Source organism: Myxine glutinosa, chromosome 14, assembly GCF_964187855.1.
Source record: "Myxine glutinosa chromosome 14, kmMyxGlut1.1, whole genome shotgun sequence".
Classification (NCBI taxonomy): Eukaryota; Metazoa; Chordata; class Myxini; order Myxiniformes; family Myxinidae; genus Myxine; species Myxine glutinosa.
In genome coordinates, this window is record NC_136274.1 from 32,040,868 (window position 1) to 32,055,589 (window position 14,722).

The 14,722-nt window shown below is 41.8% G+C and overlaps 2 protein-coding genes across 10 annotated transcripts in view; both read right to left on the minus strand.

Moving 5' to 3' along the window:
• The window catches only part of LOC137439579 (ataxin-2), a 108,378-nt gene that overhangs the window by 80,220 nt on the left and 13,436 nt on the right, over positions 1-14,722 (minus strand). For all 9 annotated transcript variants that reach the window (XM_068135470.2, XM_068135467.2, XM_068135465.2 and 6 more), the window contains 2 exons: positions 6,267-6,323; positions 6,069-6,140 (listed from right to left, as the gene is read on the minus strand). In XM_068135470.2, coding sequence (XP_067991571.1) covers positions 6,069-6,140; positions 6,267-6,293 — 99 coding nt within the window. In that variant the 5' untranslated portion in view covers positions 6,294-6,323. The remainder of the gene's footprint in view (positions 1-6,068; positions 6,141-6,266; positions 6,324-14,722) is intronic.
• On the minus strand, positions 1,252-5,375 carry LOC144888747 (protein FAM200C-like). Its single transcript, XM_078767896.1, has 2 exons — positions 4,604-5,375; positions 1,252-4,140 (listed from the first exon to the last, which is right to left on the minus strand). The coding sequence occupies exon 2, from the start codon at positions 3,200-3,202 to the stop codon at positions 2,387-2,389; it is 816 nt and encodes a 271-aa protein (XP_078624022.1). The 5' UTR covers positions 3,203-4,140; positions 4,604-5,375; the 3' UTR covers positions 1,252-2,386.

The window sequence follows — 14,722 nt, forward strand, 5'->3', positions numbered from 1 at the left end:
ACACACACACACACAATCTCCCGTACCTTTCATTCTTACCGGCATCCCTCGTTTGTCCTTCCTCCTTTGGGTCTTTTGGGTCTTCAAGGGTCTTTGGGATATTTTGGGTCTTCAGGGTCTTTGGAATATTTTGGGTCTTCCGTGTATTTTGGGTCCTCTGGGTCTTTGTGGTCTTCAGGGCCTTTAGGTTATCTTGGGTCTTCGGGGTCTTTAAGGGACTTTGGGTCTTCGGAATATTTTCAGTCTTTGGGGTCTTTTAGGTCTGCGGGGTCTTTTGGGTCTTCAGGGTATTTTGGGTCCATTGGATCTTTACAGCATTTTAGGTCTTCAGGGTCTTTTCAGTCTTTTAGTTGCTCTGGGTCCTTTGGGTCCTCGGGGTCATTTGGGGTATTTAAGGTCCATGGGTTATTTCGGGTCCTCAATGTCTTTTGGGTCCTCTGGGTCTTGTAGGTCCTCTGTGTGTTGAGTGGGGGGGGGGGGGGGGGGGGAGGGTTCAGGGGGTGGTCTTTTGTGTCCTCTGGGTACTTTAGGTTAAGTATTTCAGGTTACATTTGTGGGTGGAGTCAGGTCAGCTGTCCAACCAATGTGAGAGCGGACATACAAACACTTGCTCCATTATATATAGATTATTAAAACGATACTACTGAAATGATACACTACTGTATTAAGAAACCTGGGCTTAATTTGTCCGAAGCGGCCCAGAGGTGAGGCATAAAGCCGAGGGCCTATACGTACTGTATTGTTGGAAGAGGCGTAACGCAGACACTTTCGATATTTGATGGTCATTTAAACAATCGGTTTGTTTGTGCTTCACACTGAATGAAAAACGTGAATGTAGAGCGTGGCAATTGTGATATGTGATAGGTTCGACGATATGTTCGGCCTGAACGAAATTGGAATCAAAATGCCGGAGTGTGGAGAGTGAGCCCACTGTATCGCCGTAATCACATCACCCTGTCATGTGACCAGATCCTCAGCTCTGATTGGTATAGGTTTGAGGACATACACACACACACACACACATATATATATATATATATATATATATGTATATATACATACATACATACATGCGGATGGACAAACACTGTTCTAGACCACTTTGCCCTATGGGCTACGCCGTAAAATCGCCTCTGTGCACAGCCTTTGAAGCTCAGTTTGCAAGCCACCATCTACAATTCCAAAATAAGAGTCGTAATTACTCTTTTATGGAAAATATTTGGACTCTTTTTTTGTTTGTTTTTTATCCTCAAAAACAGACAGTAGTGAACACACAGTCTTGTTAAAAGCCTTTAAAACCACACTCAAATCGTCCTTATGAAGGGGGATAGACATCTGCAGAGATATACAAACATAGTGTTTTATATGGTAGATAATAAGCAAAGGGGGTCAATTTTGTGATCCTATCTCCTTCAGTGCGCAAGTGTTTACGCTCCCTGTTGTGGTCTCATCGGCTTCATGGTGACTTTCTCTTTTGTCATCGATCGTTTTTAACTCTTCCGGCTTGATTAAGATGGGATTCTAAAGCAAGAATCAATCAATTTCTCCTGGTGAACAACCACATATTGCTGTTCCAAAGCTATGGTTTTAATCGATGTTGTTTTTACAGCTGTCTCGTGGTCGTGGTGTTGTATACTTCCGGAAAGCTTGTGACCACATTTTTTAGTTTGTGTGGAGAACAGTATTCATGGTGAACTTTCTGGGACTTTCAAGGTTTTTCAATTCATTGCTCGGGGTAATACAGTAAACTTATGATATTAAAAAATAAACTGAAGACATGTCTTTCCTTTAAGAAACGACTCCTCCAGACCTACACCTAACTCCATTTCCGCAGAAGCATGAACGGTCATTCCCTCATCTTGATGCCACACCTCACAAAAGGACCTCATAGTAAAAATTGGGTGTACTACACATCACAATTCGCTGAAATAGGACCACGAGTATCGATTATGATGACCCATATCTAGGGCTGGTAGGATAGCCTAGAGCAGTGGTTCTTAACCTTTTTAAAGGCGCCGAACCCCAACGAAACCCACCGAACCCCTCAAATTTGACCAACAAATTAAGAAGAATTGCATCTTAATGCGTTTTCTGTTCTTCTTTTCGGGAGGCGATCTGGGAAATGCGTGGTTTTGTTTTGGCAATGGCCACCCTCAAACCATTTTCGCATGCAAGCCTGCTCCTTTTCTGTTTTAATGTCCACCAGTTTCGAAAACGCATGCTCGCAGAGATACGTTGTAACGAACGGCATGAGGATCTCAAGGGCAATTTTAGCGATGTGAGGATACCCTTCCATTTGGCAGAACCAAAACGTTGAGAGTGTTGTTGTGCCGAAGAGTTGTTGCCGAAGATTCAGTATTGATGCCAGCGCGTGACTGTGCAGGACTCAGTGCGTGACGATGATGTGTGGTGCATCGGCCTTCACCAGCACTCCAAAACCGGAGTTGTATCCCAGCATGGCTGGAGCTCCGTCCGAGCAAACTGCAGACACCATGTTCCACGAGAGGCCGTTGCTTCTGAAGAAGTCGTCCACAAGCTTCTTCACGTCAGCTGCCTTCGTCGTTGTTGTGAGAGGCTTGCAGAACAGAAAGTCTTCCTTGATCTCGTCTCCTTTGACATAACGCACAAATAAGATGAGCTGGCTCAAATTCGAAACGTCGGTGGTCTCGTCGAGTTGAAGGCTGAATTTCGTCGGGCTCGCGACTAAATCTGCAACTACCTGGCCGAAGATGTTGTCGCCCATGTCGTCAATTCTGCATCTGATGGTGTCATTTGAGAGTGTAACGAGAGACAACTTGTTTTCAGCAGCTTTTACCAGCATGATGTTGGCCATCTTCAACGCGGCCGGTTTGATGAGTGTCTTGCCAACGGTGTGCGGTTTGCCCTGCTTTGCGATCAGGTACGCAACTTCATACGACGCGGTGAGGATCGGTTTGTCAATTGGAACGAAGCCGAGAATGGGCAAGGTAGCACTTGCGTCGAATCGGACTCTCTTCAATTTGAATTCATCCAGTCTTTGTACTGCCCCTCGCCGTGCAGTTTTTTTGAAGTGTTCCCGTAGTTTTGCTGGTGCTCGGCTGGAGTTGCTCAACTTAACATTGCAAAGCATGCATTGAGGATACTGACTTCCGTCCCATTCCGTCAAACACGTGAATCCGTACCGCACGTAATCCTCCGACCACTTCCTATTTTTGCTCGACATACTGCAAAAAAAAAAAAAAAAAAAAAAAAGTAACAAACTGATCTTAATTGAGTTCGAGCAAATAATTACATGACAAAAATTAAAAAAGGAACATGCTTAAATATAATCAGTACCCCTCTATAAACTGAGAAATTTTAACGAAGAAAACATAACTTATAGTTACGATGACGGGATTTATTATCTACTCAACTCTATGTCACCTCAAATCCCATTATAATATTACATAGAAAACTGTGAATTGTTAGTTTTGAATTGCGACCAAAGGAGTTATATCACATCCACCTAATTTTATGAGTAATTCAATCATATTTTATAATCACCATCCACTTTTGACTTTAATATAACTCTGAACCCGCCCTGCATATCCAAACATTTCCAACTTACTTTTCAATTAATCAGTAACTCCAAAGTAAGGCGCGACCAATGACGCACGGCACACGGTAAGCTAATCGAGGCTATTCACTGTAATTTCCGAACACCTGCAAAGTCCAAAATCCAGGAAGTAAGTAAGCAAGTAAGTAAGTAAGCACCATCAACAGAATAATTAGCAAGTTGCTCATTGATTCAACTTACTACAGTCAGTGTGAAACAACTTATCTTAAACAGAGACCAGGGAAACCATGAATGGGATGGGAATACAATTACAAATAACATTTCCATTCGTTCTTAACATACATAGCAAAATAATAATAATATTAATAATAAGCGTAATTACACATAGATTCAAAATTGATACAAAAAAAAAAAAAAAAAAAAATTGCAATGCGTTTGAGGACCTCCGCCGAACCCCTGAGATTGGCTCACTGAACCCCTGGGGTTCGGTCGAACCCAGGTTAAGAACCACGGGCCGAGAGGTAGGCACACTTACATCTGAACCCTGCTATAAGCTGTCATCTTGGTGGTTCACATGTAAAGCGATGCCTCGATGTGTGCATCATCTATCTATAATTCCAGTAATCTCTGTATGTCTGTGTGTATGTCTGTGTGTCGTTTGTCTGTGACCGCTGTTTCTCGACAACCACGGGTCCGATATACTTGAAACTTGCCAGGTATATTGCTGGGGACCCGAGGATGTGCCTTTTCAAGGTTTCATATTAATCGGACAAGTAGTTACCGAGCTATGGCGATTTCTTTACCAAACTCCGCAAGCCGTTCGCTTTGGACCAAACCATTTCATGTAAATAGAGGGGGGGGATTGTCACCGTACTCGCAAGCCGTTCGCTTTGGCTTTGCGAATGGACCAAACCATTTCATGTAAATAGAGGGGGGGGATTGTCACCGTACTCGCAAGCCGTTCGCTTTGGCTTTGCGAATGGACCAAACCATTTGCGAATGGACCAAACCATTTCATGTAAATAGAGGGGGGGGATATAAGTTTAGATATATATATAGTACGGGCACGCCCTAGTCCATATAAAGGATGTTAAGCCAGAGGATCTGTTAATAGACATCAAAGATGTCTTTCACAATGAAGGGGAGAGTTATTGCCGGCACCATGAACAAATTACAAATTCATTATTGAATGCACAGGATGCTGTTTCAGCAACATAGCTAGCTGTGCCTCAGTTATGATGCAACCAGTGGGTTAAATTCAGATTTGAATGTCCAATATGAATTCGCCAACTTCAACAACCATCTCGAGACAAAAAAAAAGCCATATTTGCTTATAAAAACGAAGTGAATAAAGATAGCTAATTATCACAGCCATTCATTGTCTGCAATGCAACCTTGTCAACAAATTGGATCTTATATTGACAAAGCAAAGAGAAAATGTTTCATTAATCGATACGTACCTAAAGCCATTGTAAAGGGCATATACAACATAAACAAATAACCAATTTAACAGGTTAGATTGGGTAATGTACGAGTAATAGACACCAAGTAAAACGGCGGTAGCAACGTAACCCAGAATTATAATATACGGGATATCATAATGCAGAATTAATTTATTTATATGCCTTTAAAAGCATAATTCTGATGCAAACTTGGCTTTTAAAATCCCCATGGGGCATTCAAGAGTCAAAGCCATGTTTTTGCATATGTCATTTCATATCCAAATCCTTAAAGCACCAAAGATGGCAGACAATATTCAGCTAAATGTGAAAAATATCTCCTCCATTCCATCTCTTCCTTTCTCATTCCATCTCTTCCTTTCTCTCTCTCTTCCTCTCCCTCCCCCCCCCCACCCCCACCACTCTTCCCTCGCCCTCCCCCCTTCTTCCGTCACCAATCCAACTCCACCATTTTCTTCCCTCATCTCCCTTACCTCTTCTCTGTGTCCAATTCTGTGAATCACCGCTTTATTATAATGCACAAGCTTTATCACAATACAAACCCTTAAAAGGTTACCTTGTAAAGCACATGTATTCAAACACAACCATACAAAAATAAAAAAAGCACAAGATTAAGTCTTATGAGTGAGGAACAGCTATTAAAAGATAACATGTTATTGTACAAATGCTGGAATATCGATGTCCTTAGACTGAAAGAACAGTCCTTTACAGTCCACCAATGCATGAATGTGTGGACGTGCTACTATGTAGCAAGCCATTCAGCTCCGCTTTAAGCCTGGTCATGCCCAGCACGCGCAAAGGCCGCACACACTCCGTAGATCCCCGATCAGGCAAGGCCGTGTTGAGCACAAGTCATCACCATCTAGTCAACTTCAGAAGGGCACTAAAGAATGGCTTCCCGGGCATTGGTATGCAGCAGCAATCAACGTGTGCGCTAACACATGAGGAAGTACAATGAATAGCAAGAGAGTTACAAGTGAAAGCTTTTGCAAAGCTTTTGGTGTAAAAAAACAACAACAACCACTTCAGCAATGAAGAAATTGAAGAAATTAGTGATTCGAGCACAGACTCACCTTGGGACCATAGGTACGGAAGATTCCCTCAAACACTTTCCCGCTTTTTACCGTCAGTTCACACTTGGCACCCTGCCACAAAAACCCAGCAGGAGAATCAGAATGCCTATTGGCATCGTTTGTCGTTCCAGTACGTGAAAGGCAACTCCGTACAAGAACTTTAACAAGGGTTTTCTATATTCCTTTTTTACAGCCTACCACGAGGGAAGTAAGGACATGAACCATCCTTGTGTTTATGTAAGCAGCTTCCTGAACCTGCGGAGAAGAACACAAGGCATGCCTTTCACCAACATGCTCGGGTCATTTTAGGACAAGATACAATTCCGACACTGAACTCTCTGGCAATGCTCTTTATGAGTAAACAGTATGTTAAAGTTTATCGGTAGACTTGTTGGTAGGCAAAAGGAAGATCTTCCTTCACCGTTCGGATGAACCAAGACCAAAATCAAAATCCATTTGCCATGCATTTTTTTTTCGTGCACACAAATGTAAATACACCACCATGCCAGAAATACATATATTTGATACTGGCAGATGTACTTGTCAAGGACGGGTGAAGGGATGGTATAGGATTTGATGCGACAGGAGTGCTATAAAATAAATCCTGGGATGAAATGATAACTGCATAACGAACGCTTTGAGAAAAGTCTACTTTCGACTGGGCTGAACAAATTGAAAAGATATGCTAAGTAAATTTAGATGCCATAAGCAGAATTTAAGATATTGCTAATTATGTCGTGAGGTTTGAGGAGTTAGCAAAGCTGTGAGAGACGAGACAGGAAACAAACAGGTAACAAACAGTTCTTTTATTTTCATCTAAAATTTAAAGCTCTTTCTAACCACTGTCTCACTCATTCGTATAAACATTTAGTATTTTCTCGGTGTGCTACAAAGCTGAAATTTTGCACAACAATGGAACTCGACGCAAAGATTTCAAGAAAAAAAAAAAATCACACGACTGTCCATAAATGAAAATATCCGTAAACAAAAGTTGGCCAATTTGCGTCACTCCCTGGCACTTGATCTTGCAAGGGCGGCACGACTGCTCGCGGGTGTTTCACAGTTTTATGGTGGTGTGATTTATTGAATTATCTGTGGGTCTTATAATTTTATGGACGATGTACACCGGTCGGAAGTTGTAATCATTTATTGTTTACATACAGTGTACACTGGTAAGTGTTGCGGTGACTATTTTAAAATACAGTAGTTGAAAATTTACATTTACAATCAGACCTCTGTATCAGACACCCTGTCAACAAGAAGCAATCAGAGCATGTTTTAATCTATGCATATACTCCCTGTATACACAATCCACATTGTAGGAAATGTTTTATATAACCAAGGATCCTTTTGTCCCAGCAAGATCAATGCATACATAAGGCCCTATTAGTCCATGGGCCAGGGCAGATGTCGGTACCACGTGGGGGCACAAAGGCTCACTATATTTTTTGGAAAGAACATTGGCTGGGGCATATATTTTGATATGATATCCATTCCAAATTGGTAGCTTCATAGTATTTTGGAGGGAAAATGTGTATTTTGAGGGCAAAATCCAGTTTTTCGAAAAGAAAAAAAAAAAAAAAAAAAAAAAGGAAATTACTTTTGAAAGTTTAAATTAATAACTATCAACAGTGTTGATTTTTTCAGGTTGTTTACATTACGGTTTTTCTCTGGTTGCCATGGAAACGGCCGTTTTGGGGCAAAAAAGGTGTTTTTTACACTATTTTCCAAAAAATTCACATCTCCGTAACAATTCAATATATTTGAATAGTTTCAGCTGAAATTAATTCCTTAAACCCCAAGGTAGTTTTTTAGTAACATATAAGCACAAGATCACATGTCAAAATAGGGAATTTTTGTGGTAGGAGAATATCTTTTTTTGGGGAATTTTCAAAAAAATCCCAAAAATAATGAAAAAATGAAAAATCAATACATTCATAGTTTTTACACACATTGATCAATACATGTATATCATCACAAAACAAAGAAAATATGCATTCTAGACATCCAAATCATGTCCTTGTTGCTATGGAAATATTTGTTTTGCATAATGCGACATTTCTTGCAATACATCAGTTAAGGATACGTTATCACCGTTATTGCAGTCTGCTTATTTCACAGCTATTTTACATGCTTGAATACAATTGATCTGGAACCAATGGTCTAACTAGCCATTGTTGCATCATTTGAAAGGCCCCAGAGTTACATATACCACTTTAAGAGACTGGTTGCCAGTAACAGAATGGGTGAAATCTTAATGTAATATATGTTGACAACATTCATCACTTCTCAATTGCAAATGTGCTAAAATGTCTCATTTTGCTAAGAAAAACATCAACTTGACTGATACATGTTAATAGTTAGTTCAAGTGTGTTAAATTGCCAAAATTCACATGGTCACAGTTTGACTGTGGTTTACATTTAAGAATCACTGTCATCATCACTATCCTCACTATATACATCTGTTTGCGTGTCGTCCACAGTTTCCTCGAACTGGTTGTCACATTTTTGGTTTTTGCACATTTGGGTACATTTCAAGCCATTCGTAATGCATGGGCAATTCGATGCATCACATAAACGAACACAATTACAGTTCATCAGTTCCAAGACTGCTGATGGTGCTGGCAGACCAGTCATCCATAGAATCTCTAGGCCCCCATTGTCACCTATGGTCCAGCCGCAATCGCTAGGTCGAGGAACTTCGGGTATACACTGGAGCGAGCAACGCCATATGCCAGCTTGGTAGTTTGCCCGTTGAGCATGCTGGAATAGGCAATCCTTGCATGGAGGTAACTGTTCGGATTCCGTGTTGCCCCTCTTTGCACAGAAGAGCTGATAACGACACTCATTCACGTCTGTCAATCCAGTTGATACATACAGATTGCATGTGAAGGCTTCAAGTTTCTGCATAAGTCCCTCGGATACCTGCCAAGACTGACCTAACTCGTTGAAGCACTCTCGGTAGGCTACCACTGACTTAGTTAGTTTTAATCCACAAAGTTTTCCTCTGCCAGCAAAAGCACTGACTGAATCGCAGCCTGTAAAGGCATGCAAACCTATCAGAGCTGTGCACAACTCCTCACCAAGGCTGCTTGCAACTTTGCCTATGTCAATGTATGTTCGACAGGTTTTTGTGCTAATTCTCTGATACAATATTGGGCAACGAATACTGTAGAAGAAGGCAATGCTGATCACAAGAATGTCTGTGTCTTCAGCAGTTATGATGACGGCTTTATATCCATTCATTGCTGCATTTGCGGCATGCAGGAGGACTCGCGTGTCTGCTTCCTCTTGTGTACACAACATCGCATTGTCTTCTTCCCATTTGTTTATTGTCAGCTTATAGCAATGTTCCTCACATGTTACAAAAAGAACCTTGGTGCCCAATCTGCCCCTGTGCTCTGGTCTCCTCCATTCTTCAATAATGCCCCCCCAGCTCTCTCTGGGCTCTGTCCCCCAAATATTCCTACAGGTCACACAAGATCTGCCTGCAACCCTCTTATGGTTAAACTGCCAAAATCAAGACTTTCTGCTCACCTTCACTCCTTCATTCCTCTTTTCTCCCGCCTCTGGAACAAACTCCCTCACTCTCTTCAATCCCACTCCACCCTCCAGGTCTTTAAAACAGCTGTTCACTACCATCTCTTATCCTCCCCCATCCAAAACCTTGATCTTTTCTACCCCCGCTAATTTCGGTCCCCTTGTGTTTTATACCTCCCCCCCCCCCCCCCTTCCCATGCCTCCTCCCCCCAAGCCCTCTCCCTCCCACACTTCTCCCTGCTCTCAAATGTTGTGGTTGTGTGCTTCCCCTTCTCTCCCCATCTTGTCTTCCGCTCCCTCTTTTTGTATATTTTGTTTGTCTAGTTGTTTTGTTAGTGAAATAAATGTTAGTTCTTTCACGAGCCTCGATTCAGTATACAACAAAAAAATAAATAAAAAATAAAATAAAATGAACTTGTTCAGGCAAGATTTGTTCTGAAGAGTCTGCAAGAATTTTCTCCACTGTTTAATCTTGTGTCCTCTGGTTATATTCTTGAACTTCAGGCCCTCTTCCGCCCCACGGCTAGATCTTTCAGCATTCTTTATCGACTCATCACGGTAGACATCAAACACGATATCAATCCTCTGGCTGTTGGTGCCCTCATGAAGTGCTAATGTGAGACAACTTTCTGCAAGCTCTGCAAATGTTTGATTGTCCCCTTTCAATCGCTGAACCAAACTCATTCCATCAATGATAGTAGCGGATGGCTGTGGGATGGTTTCAGCAGCATCGATATCCTTTACCAATGCTTTGGCAAGAGCTGATTTGTTGGTTTTTCTCAATGAACCATCCGGTGTCGCCAGGGACCATGGAACGGGGCCAAGTGGGTGCGCGAGTACTTGCTGAAGATTTAACTCTCGGCTCTGAGCTGCAAGAATCATGTGTGCAAACAATTGCTTGTCAGCTCGTAGGATTATTTCCTTCCCATTTGATTGTGTCACACGTTTCTTCTTGGTCATATCTGAGAATGTTTTCAGTTTCTGTTTGACAAGTTTGCTGTGGAAGGTCTGAGTGGGGGGGTCAGCCTCCAGACGATTCTTCTTGAAGTTGTTGTATGCTTCAACACCAACAGCATATGCCTTTTTAAAGTCATCAGCGATGTCTGTGGTGGCAAGCCGTCCAGTAGAAATGCTTACAAGTTCTGACTGATCACCACTCATAGGATTCATCCATTCATGCTCAAGGATATCTGCAACTGCCTTGGTATCGATATGATCCTTCTTTATCCGTGGAGTCTGAAGATCAGAGTGAGAAAACTGAGGAGTTGGATGATGTACCATCTCACGCATATGCCGCAGAGCAACACTACAGTATTCTGATGTCATGTAGTATCGGTGAAGTGATTTTGATTTTAGACTGAACCCTTTGGTGCCCCCAGGTGTTTTGGTGTCCCTGTTAACTGTCTCCTCTATCGTTTGATCAGCTGGGATTCTACCGAAAGGATTCTGGCCTCCTCGTTGGACTGAGAACCCTCCACTTATGAAATGGTCATGTATCTCTGGGTGACTTGATGGAAGTTGTGACATCTGAGCAAAATATATCGGTAGATAACGAGAATAGTTTATTTTGTCATATGCAAATGCCCAAGGGATCAATTGCCTGATGTAGCTCAGATGCAGTAGCCAATCTCCCTCTCTTGATGCCCGTATCAGACCTAGCATGATGTCGACCATATCAACATATGCCATCCAGAAGCTGGCTAATTCACCTCTACTGCCATCTCGCAAATTTTGCAGGAATGTGTCAAAGAGATGGAGAATACGTTTGACACTAGGTTTGTCAAGGACTGCATTCACAGAGTCTTGATTGATGTCATCACATGTCAGTTCAATGCATTGAATGGTATCATCTAAGATGACAACATCTGCCATGTGATTGGTTTGCAACCATGGGATGAATTGCTTCCATGCCAATCTTAGAATGGTTTCATAGACTAGCTTGTGAAGTCTGACCGCTCTATTGTATTGATGTCCGTCCATCACTGCTTGCACAGAGCCCTGAGCGATTATCCCAGATTCTACAGCAAGTTCTCGCAGACCTGCATCTTGAAAACGCTTGCCTATGGTGGATTGGAAGTTCATTATTGTATGGAAATCGCCCATCCTGAGAACAAGACCGCTAAAAATTTCAGGGTGCTTCCAAACAATCTCAGCACTCTTTGCATACAATGCTTGATCGAACACTAATACCATGCTAGGCAGCTGCAATTCACGTCTGATCATCTCAGACTGAATCAGAATTTCAAAAACAGTTGACATCTCTGTTGCTGGTGCATTTATAGTTGGTAGATAACTTATGGTATTAGGCATAACATTGACATTGTTACGAGCCAGAATGTTGAATCCTGTCCAGCTCGGCACAGTACCATCTTGTTGGCGAAATATCATCCATAACCGATTCTTTAACTGCGCTTCTGTAACTGCATCTGTAGCATTTGGTTCAATCGAAATAATTGGTGCTGGACCAACCCATTCCCCAGAATTGTACTGAGGAAGAGGGGCCTCTTCAATGTCGATGGATCTCTTTTTGCTTTTTGTAACAGGTGTTTTCGGCTGTTCTTGTATGGGGCCAATAAACTTGTCCTGGATTGCAATGCCGTTCACACGGTGTGAAGTTCCGCCACCACTCAGTGTTTCTTCAAGTTTATCAATATTGTCCCACACAAGGGTAGTGGCCTGCAAAACCAGAACGCTGGCTGGCAGACTGACCTCAGATATGGAGCCAAACTTCTGCATACACAATGCTGTCTCTATTTGCTCCATCATTGAGTATGAGATACAATGTCCAAGTCTGTTAAGAATTTTAATGAGCTCAACATTTCCTGTGATACACTTGACCACAAGAGCCAACAAGATATGTTTTGGTGGACGACGCCTACCGTCAGTAACCGCATATATTAAATCTTGGCCTATTGAGCAAACCTGCCTTTCGACACGAACACTAGAGTTTGTTCTACCTTGCTGACCTGTTATGATCATTTGCAGAAAATGTGTAACTGCATTAGGTATGTGTGCGGATTCAGCAGTGTGTTCTGATGGTTGTGGTGGCCAATCTTCCATTAATCTCTGGTTTCGAATAACAGTATGCATTTGTAAGGCAGCTTTGGTTACTACTGACATAGGGTCACTTTCTGATGCTTGTAATGCATTTATTGTCATCTTCAGTTCCATGTTATCTCTGGCAAGTTCATCCCTTGACAAGGTATCAGGATATACTAACAATTTGCCACTGTCATTTTGAACAAAATGAAGCAATCCACCAAACTCGCTCTCCAATCTGTGGCGGATATGCTTTTTGGTGGAGTCCTTTACCTCCACAATGCCGGACATTTTCATTGATAATTGTAGTCGCAGTGTCATATCAGTCAGATATATCACTTTGGGCTTTTGAATGATTTCATTTCGAATGAATTTGAATATCTCATTGTATGAGAGTTTCTCAGCAGCCTGGTAGACAGATTCGTCAGTTTCCATATGGGCAATGTCGCCATTGTCACTGCAGCTGGCAGGTACCTTCTCTTCTCTTGTATAATGACGATAGCATGACCTATGGTAATGGCCCTCTGCAGCTACAAGATCCCTGCTAAGAACAGCAAGAATTCTTTGGTCCATCTTTCGTATGGCAACCTGTCTGATTGTTGAGTCAGCCCGTAGCTGAGTACATTGTACAAGTCTTTCCTTAGAATGCTGCCCCTTCAGGTATTTGTTACTGTTTTGACAAAATATGCACTTTGCTTCATAAACTCGAGAAGAGCTTGTCTCCAGCCTCAGTACCACTTGTCGGGAATGTTCAGCCATGTCTACATTTCCCCGGGTTCCGTGGTACATTAATCGATCAAGGTTCCTTTTTAATGTGAAAACACTGCGGCATTTACGATGATATTGCACAGGTGGGATATGTCCCTCAGCCAGGTCCACTGCGATAGTCAGAATAGGCTGATGGTTTCTGATTTCTGCTGCCCTTAACAATGTCTGCCATGACTGCAAGTCCTTTGGTGACACCAGTTTAGAATCGTCATCTGTACAGTGGATCAAGCAGTCTGTACACAACCGCTTTGGTGGAATTAGACCATCTTCCTCCATTCTCAATGTGCCTCAGTCTGGAAAGATATAAATGGATAAATGCCCATTACCAACCATGCATACCTGACAAATGTGTGTAAAAACTATGAATGTATTGATTTTTCATTTTTTTAAATTCCAAAAAAAAAGATATTCTCCTACCACAAAAATTCCCTATTTTGACATGTGATCTTGTGCTTATATGTTACGAAAAAACTACCTTGGGGTCTAAGGAAATGATTTCAGCTGAAACTATTCAAATATATTGAATTGTTACTGAGATATGAATTTTTTAGAAAATAGTGTAAAAAACACCTTTTTTGCCCCAAAACGGCCGTTTCCATGGCAACCAGACAAAAACCGTAATGTAAACAACCTGAAAAAATCAATACTGTTGATAGTTATTAATTTCAACTTTCAAAAGTAATTTCCTGTCACAAGTATTTTCTTTTTTTTTCTTTTTTCGAAAAACTGGATTTTGCCCCCAAAATACACATTTTCCCTCCAAAATACTATAAAGCTACCAATTTGGAATGGATGTCATATCAAAATATATGCCCCAGCCCATCTTTACAAAAAATATAGTGAGCCTTTGTCCCCCCCCGACGGGTACCGAAAAGTCAATTTTGAGTGATTGGCCCATGGACTATATGTTCACATTTTGTCAATCATGCATACAGATGAGATTGTAAACGATTAATTATCCAAACTTTAAAAATATATATATATACAGTGCATTCAGAAAGTATTCAGACCCCTTCACTTTTTTCACATTTTGTTATGTTGCAGCCTTATGCTGAAATCGTTTGGAAGCCAAACAGTGCAATCTTGGTTTCATCAGACGACAGAATCTTGTTTCTCACAGTCTGAGAGTCCTTTAGGTGCTTTTATGCAAACTCCAAGCGGGCTTTCATGTGTCTTTCACTGAGAAGAGGCTTCCGTCTGGCCACCCTGCCATAAAGCCCAGATCGGTGGAGTGTTGCAGTGATGGTTGTCCTTCTGGAAGTTTCTCCCATCTCCACACAGGATCTCTGGAGCTCAGCCAGAGTGAC